We start from the raw sequence: 17,699 nt of genomic DNA, 5'->3' as shown, positions 1-17,699 counted from the left end.
ATACCAGACTGCCCCTTTTTTAAAAATATACTAGCTATACACTTTCATATATATATATATATATATATATATATATATATATATATATATATATATATATATATATATATATATATATATATATATAGCAATATCTACGCTAATAGTAGATTTTAGTATCACAATAGCCTTGGATATTATGCTTGTTCAAGAAATCATCCAGGCCCCTCTTATAGGCATTAACAGAATCTACCATCACAACATCACTAGGAAGGGCATTCCCCAACCTCACTGCCCTCCCCGTGAAAAAAAACACGCTGCTTCAAATGAAAGTTCTGTTAGTAAAGGGGGGGGGCCTCTGGTGCGCTTATCCTTTTAATAGGAAAAAAGAATATCCCCTGTCTGTCTATAATCCTCTATAATGTACTTGTACAGAGTAATCATGTCACAAGCGCCTCTTTTCCAGAGAAAACAACCCCAACCCTGACAGTCTAACCTCATAGCTTAAATCTCCCATCCCCTTTACCAGTTTAGCTGCAGTCTCTGCACTCTCTCCAGCTCATTAATATCCTTCTTAAGGACTGGAGCCCAAAACTGCACCGCATACTCAGGGTGAGGCCTTACCAGGGACCTATAAAGAGGCAAAATTATGTTTTCATCCCTTGAGTCAATGGGACAGCACTTTATTTGCTTAAGTAGCCACAGAATTAGACAACTTTTTATCTACAAAAATCCCCAGATCCTTCTCAATTAAGGATCCCCTCAATGTACTCCTATTTAGTGTATAACTAGTTTTTATATTATTTCTGCCAAAGTGCATAACTTTGCCTTTTTCAACACTGAACCTCATTTTCCATTTTGCTGCCCGGTTTTCCAATTTAGTCAAAGTGCTCTGCAAAGTGGCAGCATTCTGCATTAAACTTTTGAGTTTTTGAACAATTTAGTATCATCGTTGTTCATATTACTGAAACTCTTTTCTGTGTGACCAGATCTTCAAATAGTTACATATATTTCGGTTGAACATAGACAGAAGTCCATAAGGTCCAACCCCTCCAAATGACCCCTAGAGAATACTTATATATACACATAGATATACAAACCTGTACGAATACAAATAGTGACCAATATGACTCAAACATAAAAAATCAAATGAAATACTCATAAACCCTCAAAGAGTTTTGCCCCAAATGATTTGTGTTACTGCGCTAAATGCTGCACCATCAGTCTCTGGCTGCTCCTGGCTGGCTGTCCTTGATAAAATGATAAAGCAGAAGGTCATTCTATGCTCTAATGGGTGCAGTAAACCATTACCGAACAACAAACATTTGCTCTTGTAAAATCATAAAGAAGCAATCTGTCCATGCATGTTATTTTTACATGAATATATTGATGAACATAAATTGGTGCACAGCTGACTGCGTAGAAATTTTCAGTCAGATATGAAGTCTTGGCCCATGAAGTGGTAAACAGGGACTTTAAAGTCGCTCGCTGCATCCTGCCAAGTTTTCAAAGAATTGGAAGATCCATTTATTTCACAGATTTCAACACTAATGGACCTACAGTACAGAGGATAAAGGATTCTCTGCAAAACATATAAAAGGTTTTGTAGGACCTAGAGAAGCTTTCTTTATGCTCTGTGGCATACAGTGCCATATATTCTTTGATTGGATTTCTGTAGTTGAAACCTGTATCTACAGCTGAAATATATTTTAGGAAACAACAAATGCAACAACTACTACAGAATACTATTCATTCATGAACAGGAAGCTTTGAAACAAGTTATTCATGCTGCATATTTACATAGTACATGACACTGAAAAACTACACAAATTCAAAGTTTGGTTTGATCTAGTGGACAGCAGGAAAACACAACTTGATATTGATAAAGGTAAAAAATAATCCTTCCCAACTCCAAAAAAGGAAGCAGTCCCTTCAGAGCTTGGCCAAGGAGCCCAAGGGAAGCAAATAGGTGGAGGTGAATCCACAGGGTGCAGTGAATGAGGTGCCCCAGAGGCAAACAAATACAATGATAGACATGAAGTGATGGTTCTGTGCACTGTAAACGAATACATTGGTTCCAGACACTAAAACAGTTATAAATCCCAATAATGTTTTTATGGAATAGCACCCCCTTTCTTGAACTGGTTGTGCCCTAGTTCTTCCCTAATTCCCAAATCTGAGTCCCTGGATCAACTCTGTGCAAAGAGCAATCTAGTATTTTCTGCTTTACTAGGGAAGGACCTCTATCAGCCTATTATCTACATTAATAGTAATGATCCAGGCCTTCACAGGAGCTCCCCATCTTGGATTTTGTTAAAAGTGTCAGTGACACTTACATGTTCGGTGTGCTCTGGGCAGCTGTTGAGAAGCTAAGCTGAGGGCTTGTTGCAAATTATCAAGCAGAAACTGAGGTTCGCCTGTCATATAAATTAATGCTCCAGGTCTGGTTATTATATTTTGATGCCAACTGCACTGGTTTTAGAGCTCCCATATAATGTAAACATAAATAAATTACTAATCATAATCATATAGTGACATTAATAACCTGTATATACAGTATATTGTGAGTCAGCCCCTAAGCTCAGGTAAGTGACAGCAGCACAGAGCATGTGCAGTGAATCATCAGAAAGAAGATGAGGGGCTACTGGGGGCATATTGGGAGTCACAGATCTTCCCTGCTTTGGGCTGGTAAAGGAACCCAAAACATAATGTACAACTTTTCCTCCCTACTTATTTAGTTAAGTTCTTTAAAACTATCATGTATCTGACAGCACGGCTGCTTTAGGAAGAGAATTACACACAGCACTTTCTGAAAAAAAAAAAAAGAAAGAAAGAAAAATAACAACCTTTGCTGGTCAGTTGGCCTTTGCTTTAACCACTACTACTGGTGAATAAGGGAATAAGGTACTATGGAGATTAATATAAATTTATATATCTTTCCCCCATAAACATTATTATCTGTTTCAATAATGCAGCATGAGATGTACTAGAGGTGTAAATCCCCCAAAAAGTTTGTAAAGTTTGCTAAACGTAGGAATTGTATTACACCAGCTGGTCTTAGAGGCTGAAGTAAAGCAAGACAGGAGTTAATATGCCAGTCTACACGTAAACCTTTGTGCAGAACTAAAGGGGCACAAAATTGCATGTCCTGCATGAACATTCTCAAAACACTTGTAGCAGGGGCATATATGTGCTGTCATCCTATGCCAGATTAACAATCTGAAGTGAGACGTACTATAGGTGGCAATAAGTTTAGCATGCAAGTTAGGGGAGGAGTAGAGCTATGCCTTTCCCCACCGAACCGGCACTTTGCCCCACACGTGGTAAATGAGCTCTTTACTGGAGTAAAAACCAGGGGGGAAGGCATGTAACTGCACCTGGGCCCTCTTGGGAACACAGCATGGGCAACATAGAGCCTACGAGGTAGAAGAGTGCATATGGCACATGTTCTGATAGGGGAGACACCCAGGCCCCTAATTATGCTGCTGATACCCTCTGCAATAATATATCCAAAAGTATTCTCTTTTTATGAGGTATACCTATAGAAAATGCAGTATGAAAACTGTATAAGATATGTTTCATATGCACTGCTTATGGTAATGGTTAGAGTTAGCAGATATGCAGCTTCAACAGAAACTTAAATGTATCTGATGCTCCGTAATGTTCCAGACTTTATTCTTGTACTCAATTGTTAAGCATGTTACACAGGCCAGATACTTAGGCCATGGTGGCTGTTGGTAGATACCTTTGGGGACTGCACTGTGCAACCTGTTTAAATACCCCTCCCATAACCACACACAACATGTACTGTATATTAATGCGGTTGCCTTGTTTGAACAATTTACTTTGCACCATCTCTTCTGCTAGTATATCATACCATACACAACCTCGGACTTGGACCGACCCATCTTCTAACTTCATTATCATTTTTAAATATCCCCAAATCATCTTAATACACATTATAACGTTTCAATAACCACTGGCATTGATTTCCATGCAGTTTATACAATATTATAAGACATACATTTTCCTTCCTCCCGAAGAGCACGGCTTGCAAATCTATAAAAAAAAATTTGATACCACAATGCTGGCTTGTACTGAATTATTTCCTAGGAGAGAACAGTCAGCATAAAACAACCACAGATAACTTAAGTACAGTATATTGACTAGTTATACATGACATTATCATACAAGTTAGATCAAAAATATGAATCTCACCTCAACTGGAGTTGTGGTTTCACTTTTCAAAATGATCAGGTTTTGCACGCTGTGTCTATTTTGCGCTGTCACATGTCTGTCTGTAGCCACCACATGAGTGGCAGGCACAATGGGACCAGCTCCAGTGTTATAAAACATAAAAGTGTCACTTCCCGATCCAGCCGTCAAGCAGGCCTTGTAGCAGTAAGTTTTTGTAAGAGAGCCATTCCCTCTAACTTCAATGAAATGTGGCTGCACTTTTAAACCAGGTGGCAATCGAGTTTCAATGTTATTGTTTGCCTGCTTATAGATGTCAGCTGGGTTTGGCTGCCTCTGGCCACAGGCCCCAGCACAACAGCCCCCGGACTCACTGCATTTGAAGCATTTAATGATAATTAGAACAATGACTGTCAGAAGAAACACAAATGAAATTGAGCACAGTGCAATGATCAAGTAAATGGTTATTTCTGAAAGGTTGGTGTTATTTTGAATAAGTCTCCCCGTGTCAGGGATGGTTTTTGGAACCCTGTCTACAACCACAACACTTATAGTGGCAGAAGAAGAAAGGGAAGGCTGACCATTGTCTCGTACAAGAATAGTTAAATTGTAGTTAGTAATACTGTCATCTACGACCTTCCTTGTAGTCCTTATCTCTCCCGTGTGTAACTCCACTTGGAAAAGTTTAGGGTCTGAAGCTTGAGACAAGTTGTAAAACAACCAAGCATTCTGACCTGAGTCCAAATCAATGGCAATTACTTTAGCGACTAGATAACCAACATTAGCCGATCGAGGTATCATCTCGATTGATGCAGAACCATTGGCAGTAGATGGGAATAAAATGGTAGGAGCGTGATCATTTTGATCCATAATAAAAATATTTACGGTGGCAGAGCTGCTAAGTGATGGGTTCCCTGCATCTTGTGCTTGAACAACAAAATGAAATTCCCTCAGTTTTTCATAGTCGAAGGAATGTACAGCATAGATAGTTCCATTGTCTGATTTGATTGAGACATAAGAACTGACCGGTAGCCCTTCAATATCACCTCTTAGAAGTGAGTATGAAACAAATGAGTTTTCATTGGAATCTAGATCAGTAGCTTTTACTGAGATCAGGGACACCCCGGGAGCATTGTTTTCCATTATATAAATAGAGTAAGACTTTTCCTCAAATGTAGGGGGGTTGTCATTTAGATCTGATACTTCCACATACAGAGTTTTTTGAGTGGACAAAGGTGGAGTCCCGGAATCTGTGACCGTCACTGTAATATTGTAGGAAGAAGACTTTTCCCTGTCCAGTTTACCAACTGTTACTAGTTTGTACGTGTTCTTAAAAGATGTCAGTTTAAATGGGATGTTGGGTTGTATCCTGAGACTAACTTGTTTGTTCAACCCAGAGTCTTGGTCTGTTACACTCATTAGTGCAACGACTGTCTCATCATGAGAATTCTCGGCTACTGGAGAGTAATTGGATGTTACCACTATTTCTGGGGCATTGTCATTGACATCCACAATCTCGACCAGCACCTTGCAATGCCCGGCCATAGGGACAGTACCTTTGTCAGTGGCTTGAACATAGATCTCGTATTCTGATGCCTTTTCATAATCCACTGCACCGTTAATACGTATCTCTCCTTTTTGTGGGTCAATAGTGAACAGCTGTCTAACTTTCTGCGGAGTGTAACTGCTGAAAGAATATAAGACATCTCCATTTGATCCTTCATCGGGATCAATGGCATTTAATTTAATGACTAACGTGCCTGCTGGGGAATTTTCAGGCACACTAGCCTTGTAAGTGGATTTATCAAAGTATGGCGTATTGTCATTGGTGTCCATCACCCGTACGGATACCTGGGCAGTGCCAGATTTAGCAGGAGTGCCACCATCTATGGCAGTGAGAAGCAACTGATGGAGAGGTTTCTGCTCCCTGTCTAAGGCTTTTTTCAGAACAATCTCAATCAGCTTGCTATTTCCATTGAAAGTCTTTAAATCCAAAGCAAAATATTCATTATCACTAAGCTTGTAAGTTTGAATGGAGTTGGTGCCCAAGTCAGGATCCTGAGCACTTTCTATAGGAAACCGGGCCCCAGGGACGGCAGACTCGCTGATCTCCAAATAATATTCATTTCTAGGGAATTTGGGAGCATTGTCGTTAATGTCTAATATCTCTACTTCGATGTTGTGCACCTCCACTGGGTTCCCCACAACCACCTCCAGGTTGATGAGACAGGGGGGGCCGGGGTCGCACAGAGTTTCCCGGTCTATGGTTCGGTTTACAAATAAAACCCCGTTACCGATATTCACATCGAAATACTGTTTGCTGTTACCGGACGCGATCCGAAAGCCCCGGGAGGGTAGGAGCCTGAGATCCAAGCCCAGGTCGCTCACCACGTTGCCCACAAACGCCCCATGACTGAGCTCCTCCCTTACTGAGTATCTCCGCTGCCCCGCCGCCCAGCCCGATAATACCAGCAGCAACCGGAGGGCCCGCAGCACCGTACAACCCCGGGTACCAGACATTGTAGCAGATAAAATCGCTCCCCCGACCCCTCCCCAGCCAGCATGGATCTATCTTACATCCTTTTGTATATAAACCCACATCTACCAAACTGCGGCGTGTTACCATCTGTGCGCAGCGCTCAGTGCTGGGCGGGATCCGGGCGACTGTCTCCCCAATAAATCCATGGCTGTACCCCGCTTCCTGCTGCCACCATGTAGCCTGCTTATCCCGTGTGCTGCTCCGTCCGCTTCAGCTGCTGTGAGGGGAGGGAGGGGGCGCTAAGCCGCGGCTGGCTCGGTTTCAGCACTTGGGACGCGGACAGCGCCAGTAATGGCTCCTATAGCGAGTAGCGGCACCGAGCTGAATGGGGCGGCAGCGTTTCCCCAGCGGTAGCGATCCATGAGCTCCGCAGTCCTGGGCTGGTCCGGCCGCTATGCTGCTCCAAGCTCCAATGGGCAAACCGACATGTCAGCAATACACCAGCAACCCCACGGCTATGCAGGTGCTTCCGACAATCTCCTTCCGGTACCAAGAGAAACACATACAGATGGTACCAGTGCAGTCACAGCCATGCCATCATGCTGCCAGCTTCTTGCATCATATTAATCATACCGTATCCAGAGTAACAACGCAATCCGAGCTTGCTAAAGGGGGGGGGGGGGCGACAAATTCATGTTCAATGGTAATTAAGGATGAAGACACATGGAGCTACTTGTAGCAGCTACTAAAATAGACAATGCTGATGATTGTCTCTACTTGTGTTTTATCAGAGGCAATTCTCAGTATTGACTATGGCAGGGAAATTTCTGGTGTTTAGTAGCCCTGAAAAAAGTAGCTGCTACTAGTAGCTCCTTGTGTCTTCACCCTAAGGGCTGTAACAGACGGGGAGATTAGTTGCTTGTTGCAGGTGACTAATCTCCCCGAAATGCCATCCCACCAGCGAGAATGTAAATCGCTGGTGTGATGGCATATGCGGCGCCAAAATCGCAGAAGTTTCCTCTCAAGGCAACCTCTAAGATTTCAGCAAATTGCCACACCGCGTATGCCATCCCACCGGCGATTTACATTCTAGCCGGTGGCATTTCAGGGAGATTAGTCGCCCGCGCAAGGAAAATTTGTTGCGCAGCGACTAATCTCCCCGTCTGTCATAGCCCTAAAGCGCTCGATTTAGATTCAGCAATTTTCAGACTAAAGTCACCTGAAATACAAGTCCCATCATCCACTGAAAGCCACACCTGTTTGTGGGTGCTGGGAGCTGCATTACTGGTATAAGTGGTTCATGTTAGGAAAAATAACTTCCCAATTAGTGATAAGCTACATTTTTCGCCAGGCATGGATTCGCATTTCACCATTTTTTTTTTACGCGAAATGGCTGCAAAAATTGTCAGCTGAAAAAATTAGCCAAGTGAAAAAGTTGCAGTTGCATCCAGAAAGTCGCATGTGTCAAAAAAAAGTCAGTAGCTGTGTTTTGCAAATTTGTCGCTGATTTGTTCATCAATCTTCCTACATATAAAGGAAAAAGAAATCCCATGTCTGTTTTGAAAGTTATATACCTGCGATAAAAGCAAAAAATCAAAGTTGTTGTAAACCCCAGTAAATGACCTGAAACCTTGTTTATACAAATACTGTTACATGAGCCCATCTATTGGGAGTCAAGTGAATTTCTAATAATGGCTTAGTGTTTGTAATAATGAACATTGTACTCATTTTTTGTTAATGAAACCAAAGAAACAGAGTTGAACTTTACAGCAGAGAAATTTTGGGGGACTGAGGCCTGGGGTGGTTAGTGTTTATCAGGGTTGGACTGGGCCACCGGGACACTGGGAAAAAACCCAGTGGGCCCCGGTGGCCCAGACCTAACCCTTGCTGGTGCTCCCCCGGCCGACTGTTTCTCCCCTGATGTGTTGAACTTTTGCGCGCTCAGGGGAGGACGTCGGGTGGGAGACCCTGCGGGGGGTAAGCGAGGCTCAGCAGAGGCCCCTGCAGGGGGTAAGGAAGGCTCAGCGGGGGTCCCTGCAGGGCACTTGGCAGCCCCAGTCGGCCCTGCACCCCCCAGTCCGACCCTATGGTTCATGATCACAAGAAATATTGTCAGAAAAGGTATCTATAAATTTTCTTTTGTTGTTAATTCCTTGCACCTTTATTAAATCCGCTGAGCAGTAGGCACTTGTCAGCAGATCACAAATGCACACTGGCTCCCTCTCAGGTAATGACTTTCATTATGGCCAAGCAACAGTTATACTAAACTAAAGGTGGGAAGAAGGACTGAAATAAAGCCTGACATTTCACATAGAGGAAAGGCTGGATTTTGTGATGCACAGGTTATATATACAGAAGGGCTCATTCATAACACATCACAGTTGGAAATAAGTTTGAAATAATTTCAAGTTTTTTTCCAATATGGTCTCTTTATTAAAAGTTGATTCAAATATTTCACTCAAATATGACTTTGATTTAACGTTAACTGCTTTGAGGGGCTTTTAAACATATCTGCGTAGTTATTTTCCTAAAAACATTTGCTTTAATGATGTCCTGATTAACCTAGCTGTGGATAGGCATTGCTTTCTGTACTATTTCCTTCAGAGCTATGTCAAGCTATATCACTTAATTAATACGCAGTAACAGCAATCATTATTGTAATATTTCAGATTTCTTTATCTAGGAAACAAAGGAAATCCCACAAATTCAGGCTTTACTTAAAGGGGAACTAAAGCCTAACTAAAGAAGTTGCCTAGAAATGTTGTACATTGTGTTTTGGGGTTCTGTACCAGCCTAAAGCAACCACAGCCCTTTAGCAGGGAAGATCTGTGCCTCTTGGTTTGCTGTGTATATCTATGGACTTAGAAACCCCAATGCTCCTTTTTCCATTCAGTTGGCCTGTTATTTATAGAGGTCAAGTGATTATTTTACAGTCTCGGCAATGAACACTGTAAGACTTAGTAAGAGTTGGCACAGGCAAGCAGTCACCGATTCACCATTTTCTTGCCAACTCCAGAATTAGTTTTAAATGAACATTACGGTATCCTTTACCCAGCATTTATTATGATGCTGGGAAATAATAGTTGCAGTTACGTCTTTCCTGGGGGCTTAGTTTTTTCATTCTGCTGCTTGGCCATAAATAAAAGGAATTTTGTGCAGCAGTATGGATTTAAGGAGCTTTGTGCATTACTAATTATCACTGATCATATGAATAGCAGGTAAATAGTGCTTAATGTAACAAAGCAAATATCAGCACATATTGTAGGCTGGGGACATACAGGCCTTAGTTATATATATGTATAATAGCTTTGAATACAAAAATGACAAATATGCAGGTATAGGATCTGTTATCTGAAAAACCCCAGTTCCCCAGCATTCTGGAAAACAGGTCCCATACCTGTATAAGGAATAATGACCAACCTGCTATAAGAAGTCACCATGGAGTTCTGTGACTATAGAAGGGCACAGTGCCACATGATTGGTGCCTTTATATTAGACACAGAAGGTCATTTACTTAAAGTGGCCGATATTGCTGCAGATTTCAGATCAGATTTATGCATTCCTTATTCTACCTGCAGTGGTTTGATGAAACTGCTGACTGAACTGAGGCAATTTTGTCCCCAAGTAATTGAACCCTCAGAGTCTGCAGCTGAGCTACAATACCATGTGGGTTATTTAGTAACAGTGGTCAAATTTGGCCCCTTGTACTATAGCACCATATAGCAATCAACCAGCTATCATATTTGTTCCATCTACTGCAAATAGAATAATGTAATCAAATACATGGTTTGCTATGTATTACTGGACTTGCGCTAAGTTGCCAGTGTTAGTAAATAAGCCTCACTCTATTACACCAGCGAGGCTCATTTAAGATGGCCCCATACCCACAATGAATCCAGGCAATTTTCCTCTAATCTCTAACTCAGTTCTTTGACTATTAGCTCTACAATAACACAGTAAACAGCATTACCAATAGCACAATGTTAGTTAAATAGGCCCATAATATATTTTACTACCAACAGTGTTTGCAGACATGCGATCAAGCGCATTATAATAATGTCATTTGTTGTTGCTATAAGATGAATGACAATGAGGATGCAATATGATACTTCTACATATCATGCATTTCATAAAGAGCATATTCTAATTTCTTACATATATGAATAAACTGTATTAAATAGCAGTGCCTGGTAAATTAAAGGTTTCCTACTGTACACAGTTCATATTTTAAAATGTATAAACACTTTGCCAGTCACTCTCATATATACCCACATACAAGCAGAATAAATGAAGCTACCTTTTTTAAATGCATACTCTTGGCATGCTTGCTGAATTTGCCTTTATTTTTAGCTTTGCCATCATTATGCTATATAGTTGTATTTGCATTTGGATGTTAGTCTTGTTTATATAAATATTCTTACACTACTTGTATTTACTACGCCGCACAAAGCTGGAAAATATGAATCTTATCTTTTTTTTTTCTCTAGAAAAAATGACACAGGGTTAAATTTATCAGCATTAGAAACCATAGTCAGAGGCTGAAATTGTCACATCCCCACACATGAATGGTTGCTAGGCTGCAACATCTCTGGTCACCATGGAAACAATGTGTACTAGTAATAAACATCGATAACACTACATCTGACGTTTTGGGGCCAGACCTTCGAGCACATGCAAAGTATCAAAGGCAGAAACATCATAAACAGCAAAAAATACAGGATTTCAAGCAAATAAATGAAATCTAAATATTTTCATCTCCTGATCATTGAGATACTGGTTGTAACAGATAAACACGTGGGAGACTCCCTCTTTCATGCAAAGGATCATTATTCAGCAGGTTAGACTAATCTTCCATGGCCAAAAGGGAATATAGCAAATGTTAGAATATATATACACAAAAGGTCAGGGATCTCCGCTTCATCAGAACAATATACTACAATACTCAGTATGTAACTCCTTCACTGCACACCACCTGTGTTCTAACACAATGTACAGATACCATATGTTGTTTGACCACAGGTATTTTAGTACCAAGAGACTTAAAGCTAAGTGAATGGACATTTCCAAAAGCTACAGAGCAGTGTAAGTAAGGATAAGGGATGCAGCAAAAAGCCTTTTGACAATGGATGTTATGCACGTGCCTCAGGCTACACACATAGCACTGCTTTACAACCAGTAATAAGACTCTCTAACTAAAATGAATTGTGGGAGGAGACATGCAAATTAGTCCTTTATTACCCTGTGGCTAACTATGCATCCAGACCTGGTTTAATGACACTGATATGGCCTAACAGTTTAAAGCTTTAAAGTTTTAGTTTTCTGTTTAGTTCAAGAAATACCAATAACCATAGATTTATTTTTTTTATGATAAAGTAATGTCATGTCAAAAAGGGTTTATACTGCCTCTTTAAGGGCAGTGGCACACGGGGAGATTAGTCGCCCCAAGACAAATCTTCGTTGTTACGGGCGACTAATCTTCCCTCAATGCCATCCCACTGGCTAGAATGTAAATCAGCGGTGGGATGGCATACGCATCGCTGCAATCTCCTGAAGTCTCCCAAAGTTGTCTTGAGAGGAAACTTCAGGCGACTTCAGACATCGGAGTGACACGTCTCCCTGTGTCCCACTGCCCTAAAAAAACAGTAACACCAACAAATGAGAGTGTTTTAAAGTAATTAAAATATAATGAACTGTTGCCCTCACTGGTTTAATAAATAGGGCTTACACTACATTACATTTGCTAAGGCTCCTTTAGGTTATACTGTCATAAAATGCTAAGTTATCACAGTTCCAATAGTGCCTTTAGTTGTATTTTATAGGCTTAAGGTCCCCATACACGGGCCGACTATAGCTGCCGATATTGGTCCCTTGGACCGATGCGGCAGCTAATCAGCCCGTGTAGGGGCAGAACAGAGCGGCCTGGCCGACCGATATCTGGCCTGAAATTGGCCAGATCTCGATCGGGCAGGTTAGAAAATCCAGTCGGATCGGGGACCGCATCGGCTCGTTGATGCGGTCCCCGAACCAACTGCCCCATAACCACAAATGTAATCCGATCGGATTATTTTTTTTTTAAGTTACTTGCTAGCCGATATCGCCCACCCGTAGGTGGGGATATCGGGTGAAGATCCGCTCGCTTGGCGACATCGCCAAGCGAGCGGATCTTATAGTGTATGGGCACCTTTAAACGTAAATGTTATGCAATGCAAGATAACACAAAGTAAATAACTCTTGCATATAGAGTCAGATTCAGAATTTGTCCAGCTCTGGGGTAGACATAATTTACAACTGCATGGAACACAGATAACATCACCAAGCACTGATTATAACAGGAAATTTATGAATAATCAGGATATCTTGTGTATAATATTGCAAGAATAATACCATAATAAGGCACTCCAGGGAATCAGAGATGGCCTATACATATACATTAAAATGCTAATTAATGTCTCACTCAGCACAGTATAGTCTAGCTTACACTTTATACATGTAGAGGCAGGTTGAAACTTCTTTGTGACAGACTGCCTAGCAGCAATGAATATAATTCTGTATACTTCCATCAAGTAGGGCCCAAGCCAGACCTAGAGAGACCAGTGTAACTACTAGTGAACTACTCTGTAGATTTTCAGATGACCATACTGCTACCATATTAGAGGCATTACTTATGTATCCACCCTGTGCTCCCTGAAGCAGTAAGAGCTACAATATATGAGGGAGGCTGTTTTAGAAATACTGTGTGAGTTTACACCAGGGCAATTTATATGAGGCCTCTTGCTAACTAATGTATTACTGTGGACTTCTGAATTCTAAGCCTCATATCTCCCCAATAGGGTGTATCTGGTTGAAGCTGCAGATCCTACTACCGTCTCTTAACTAATACAGTAAATGATTACTTTAAGATGCTAGATCAGTGAGAGAGAGTTAAAGAAGAACTTAAGCTTAACTAAAGAAGTAGGGCAGAAATGTTGCACATTATATTTTGGGTTCCTTTAACAGCCCAAGGCAACCACAGCCTTTTAGCAGGAAAGATCTGCGCCCAGGACCAGAACTATGGGTAAGCAAAAAAGGCACCTGTCTAGAGCACAACGATGGGGGGCACTAGGCAGGTACCACTCCTGCCTACCCTGCACTCCCAGGCCCGGATTTGTGGAGAGGCCACAAAGGCCCAGGCCTAGGGCGGCAGAAGTTTAGGGGCGGCATGCCGCCCCACCGCAATAAATTTCAAAAATTTTGCTCCTATATGGAGCAATGGGGACTTCTCCCCACTGCTCCGTATGGGAGATGAAATGTATGCGCATGTGCAGCTGACGCGGAGGGAGGGTTCGCGCATGCGCTCGCTGTGTGGGGGGCGGGGTTGGTGATTCACGCATGTGCACAGGGGGAGGTGGCCTCGGGGCACCGCATCACAAATACGGCGCTGTGCACTCCCTTGTCATTGCATGGGGGGAGCCAAAATTCTGAATATTAAATATGGCATTTCTAGTCATTATTATTGTTAATAATAACAATAATTATTACCCCCTCTGTGTGGCCCCCCACCTGTCTGGCTGCTTTGATTGTTTACCTTTGTGGAAGCTTTAAATGGTATCAGTACTGAGATTAAATGGCCCCCTGCATGGTTCTCACCTCAGATTCAGCCTGTAACCCCCCTGTATTGTTTAAATATGTAATCTCCTGTACTGTTCACACCTTTTAATCCCTGCATTGTTCACTCCCTGCAGTGTTCACACCTCAGACTCAGGCTGTAATCACCCACATTGTTCCCCTGTTCACACCTCAGACTGTAGGAGCAGTGCCAGCATTGTGTCAGTGTATGCTGTCTGTGTGTGCCATACACACAGGCAGCATAGGGCAGAGAGAGTATGGCATACATAGGCAGGGTAGGGCAGGCAGAGTATGGCACACATAGGCAGGGTAGGGCAGGCAGAGTATGTGTCTGTTCTATGCTGCCTGTGTGCCATACTCTGCCTGCCCTACCCTGCCTGTGTGTGCCATACTCTGCCTGCCCTATGCTGCCTGTGTTGTGCGCCATACTCTGCCTGCCCTATGCTGCCTGTGGGAGGTGAACCTGGCAGGGGTTTGTTCTGGGAGTTTGTTAGCATTTTAAAATAGTCATTATATGGTCCCTAAGGTGTGTAATTATATGCTGGGGGTTGCTGTGCTATCCACAGGGGAAGAGGAGGCATAGGGATTTAAGGTTGTGTCTTAATATGGCACAATATAATTCTTTCACATATGAATGAAGGTTGATATCCCTATAGTGAGCACCAACCATTTGGGGTTTTGTTTCACTACCGCCATTAATGTGGGTATCGTCTTAAAAACTCTTGTGATAACATGGGTGTGGTTTTAAGTGGGTGTGGTTTAAAAAGGGGGAGTGGTCAAACTGGCTTCCATTATCGGCCCTCTACCGCCTTGGCCAGAAAAATTCCGTCCCTCAGTACCACAGAAGTTGGACAGCGCTGCTGTACACTATACTTTTAAATGTGTGTCCCCCTGAACAAGGCTGTATTTAGGTTCAGTGCTGCCCTGGGCACCAGACCTCAGTCCCCTCTTCCTTTGGCAATGGACACATGCACATACTGCTGTACTACATTGCACTGCTCAAGCACTGATTTTTTACTATATAAGCACTGAGGGCAGCACCCCTAAAGGTGACACTCTAGGCAAAGGCTCTAGGGAAAATACAGCCCTTCCACAGGAGATTTCTGAATCCACCACCTCCCTGACCCAGAGAGCTAGATATGCACTGATAGGTGTATTGTAAACATACGGTAGTGTAAAATTGGTCATAGTCCTTTTCTCTTTTACATGCAGTAAATGGTCTCTGCTATTGTTTTATAGCGATTTTGGAGTAGCATTTTGCCTGCAGGCTATTTCATTGTTTATTTTATCATTAACTCCCAGTGCACCGTTCTCTCCGGACTGAACTATAGCCCATATATATATATATGCTCACTGTTTCCCCAATTACTCCTTTCCCATAGGCATTTCTTTTGTTGAGCTCCTTTTTTTATTTATGCTTATAAATAAAAGTTAAATTACTGTGTTCACATAGGATTAGGTGCAATATGGATTTCTTACAGGTTATTTCCCAATATTTATCATTCGGTACTCATAGAGACTCCGCTCATTACATTCTTAACCGCATCATTTATGATATACATGAATGGTGAATAGTGCAGAGCTCTACTCCCTTTTTTCTCTTTTGTTATTAATCTCCTAAACTACAATGTTACTAGAAGATTAGGTAAGGATCTGATTCTTAAAGTAATGTTATTAGTGATGATTATGGTTTGCTGTTTTTTTGCTGAAAACATTGTCAAAGTCAGGGGTTCTACTGGCTTGCTTCTATCAGCTTGCAATGCTCCCAGTATAAACAAAAGTTACATCCAGGTAAGTGTGAAGGTGTGGGCCAATTGAAAAGTCAGGGTTGACTGACTTTCAACTCTCTTTGAATTGTTGTAGGTCTCAGTCCTCTGAAACTGCCACCTGCATAAATATAGAACTGGTTGCATTTGTGTATTGGCCCTATAGCAATGCCAAGCAGTAAGGACTGGGCTGGCCTGTTCCAGTCAAGGAGGTGCTCAAGGATTTTTTATCTGGTGTGAGGCGCAAAGTGCACGCAACATCCTGGGCAGAAGTAATCTTTTACCTTATTATAAAGCTCTTGCAGTTCTGCTCGGGCCAATATTAACTAACCCCTTATGGCAGTGATCCCCAACCGGTGGCTCGGGGGCAACATGTTGCTCCCCAACCCCTTGGATGTTGCTCTCAGTGCCCCCAAACCAGGTAGTTATTTTTCAATTCCTGACTTGGGGGCAAGTTTTGGTTCAATAAAAACAAGATTTACTACCAAATAATGCCTTCTGTAAGCTGATAGTGTGCATAGAGACTGTCTAATAGCCAATCTTAGCCCTTATTTGGCACCTCCATGAACCTTTATGATGCTTGTGTTGCTCTCCAAGTTTACATTTGACTGTGGCTCACGAGTAAGAAGGCTGGGGGACCCCTGCCTTATGGATAGAAATGTGGTAGTTTATATACTGAACTGCAATCCTTGAACAGTAATGATCCTTGCCTTCAAGTCGTACATAGGAGATCCCGATCTTCTGATTTGATGCTACATAGCTGATTATTAAACAATTCTGATACACAATGCACTGGGATCTGGGCATCCATGTAATCTGAATTCATTACTATTCAGGAAATATGCTCTGACATTCACATTATTTTTAGATTTTATTAAATCTACTTTGTTAATAGAATGTACTTTTCACCATGCTATAAAACAAAGCCTAGACAATTCTGTAATGTTGAGTTAGAGGCTCAGTGTCACCCAGACTGACAAGTGAGCTGAATGTGCCGCTTATGGCAGTGCCAGTTATCCTGATGAGTTATTACTGACATACCCTGATCCACACAGGGGGTCAAGGCAAGTTGAAGGCAGAAATTAATTGATGAGGGTTGAGTCTTTGTCACAGAAAAGGACAGGTCACTGCTAAATCTTATTGAGGTTGCCATGGCATTTTCTCTAGAGCCTTTTGTCATCTAGCAATTACATTTCTTAGTATAAGTTAAAGGAGATACATTTTAGTATATATAACATCATATAACATTATAATGCATTTAGAAGAGGATGCATTGTCTATTAAAATGACAATGTAACCTATATAAATGTTTAGACTTTTTGTACAAATATTCAATAAAACAAGCTACATTATTATTATTTCCAGGGAACATCATTTTACCTGCATATATTTCATTTTGCATATGGATAGATGACACCATACTGCTAGATTACAGAGAGGCAATTTAGCTTTTACACATTAAAGTAACAAGCTTAAAGGTGTCTAACCCTTGTGTACACCTCCGCCTGCAGAACCTCTGACTAAGGACTTAAATTATAAATTCTGAAGTTTAAAGGTGTTGTTTACAAACGCAAGAACAGTTGTGCTTAGCTGCATTGAGCTGCCTGAACAGTCACATTTGTTAAAGGTAAGCATATATACACATGCCCTCCTTGCACTTCCGCCATAGGCAAGTT

The 17,699-nt window shown here is 41.7% G+C and overlaps 1 protein-coding gene across 7 annotated transcripts in view; it reads right to left on the bottom strand.

The window, feature by feature from the left end:
• Positions 1-17,699, bottom strand: part of pcdhac2 (protocadherin alpha subfamily C, 2) — a 116,872-nt gene that overhangs the window by 40,324 nt on the left and 58,849 nt on the right. Inside the window, exon 1 of one of the 7 annotated variants that reach the window (XM_004912782.4) lies at positions 4,198-7,311. The exons of the other annotated variants lie outside the window; for them this stretch is intronic. Within the exon in view, the coding sequence (XP_004912839.1) occupies positions 4,198-6,693 (2,496 nt within the window). The 5' untranslated portion in view covers positions 6,694-7,311. Of the gene's footprint in view, positions 1-4,197; positions 7,312-17,699 lie in introns of those variants that run through there. 7 annotated transcript variants of the gene reach the window in all.

This window comes from Xenopus tropicalis, chromosome 3, assembly GCF_000004195.4.
Source record: "Xenopus tropicalis strain Nigerian chromosome 3, UCB_Xtro_10.0, whole genome shotgun sequence".
Lineage (NCBI taxonomy): Eukaryota > Metazoa > Chordata > Amphibia > Anura > Pipidae > Xenopus > Xenopus tropicalis.
This window is presented reverse-complemented; position numbering and strand designations above follow the sequence as displayed.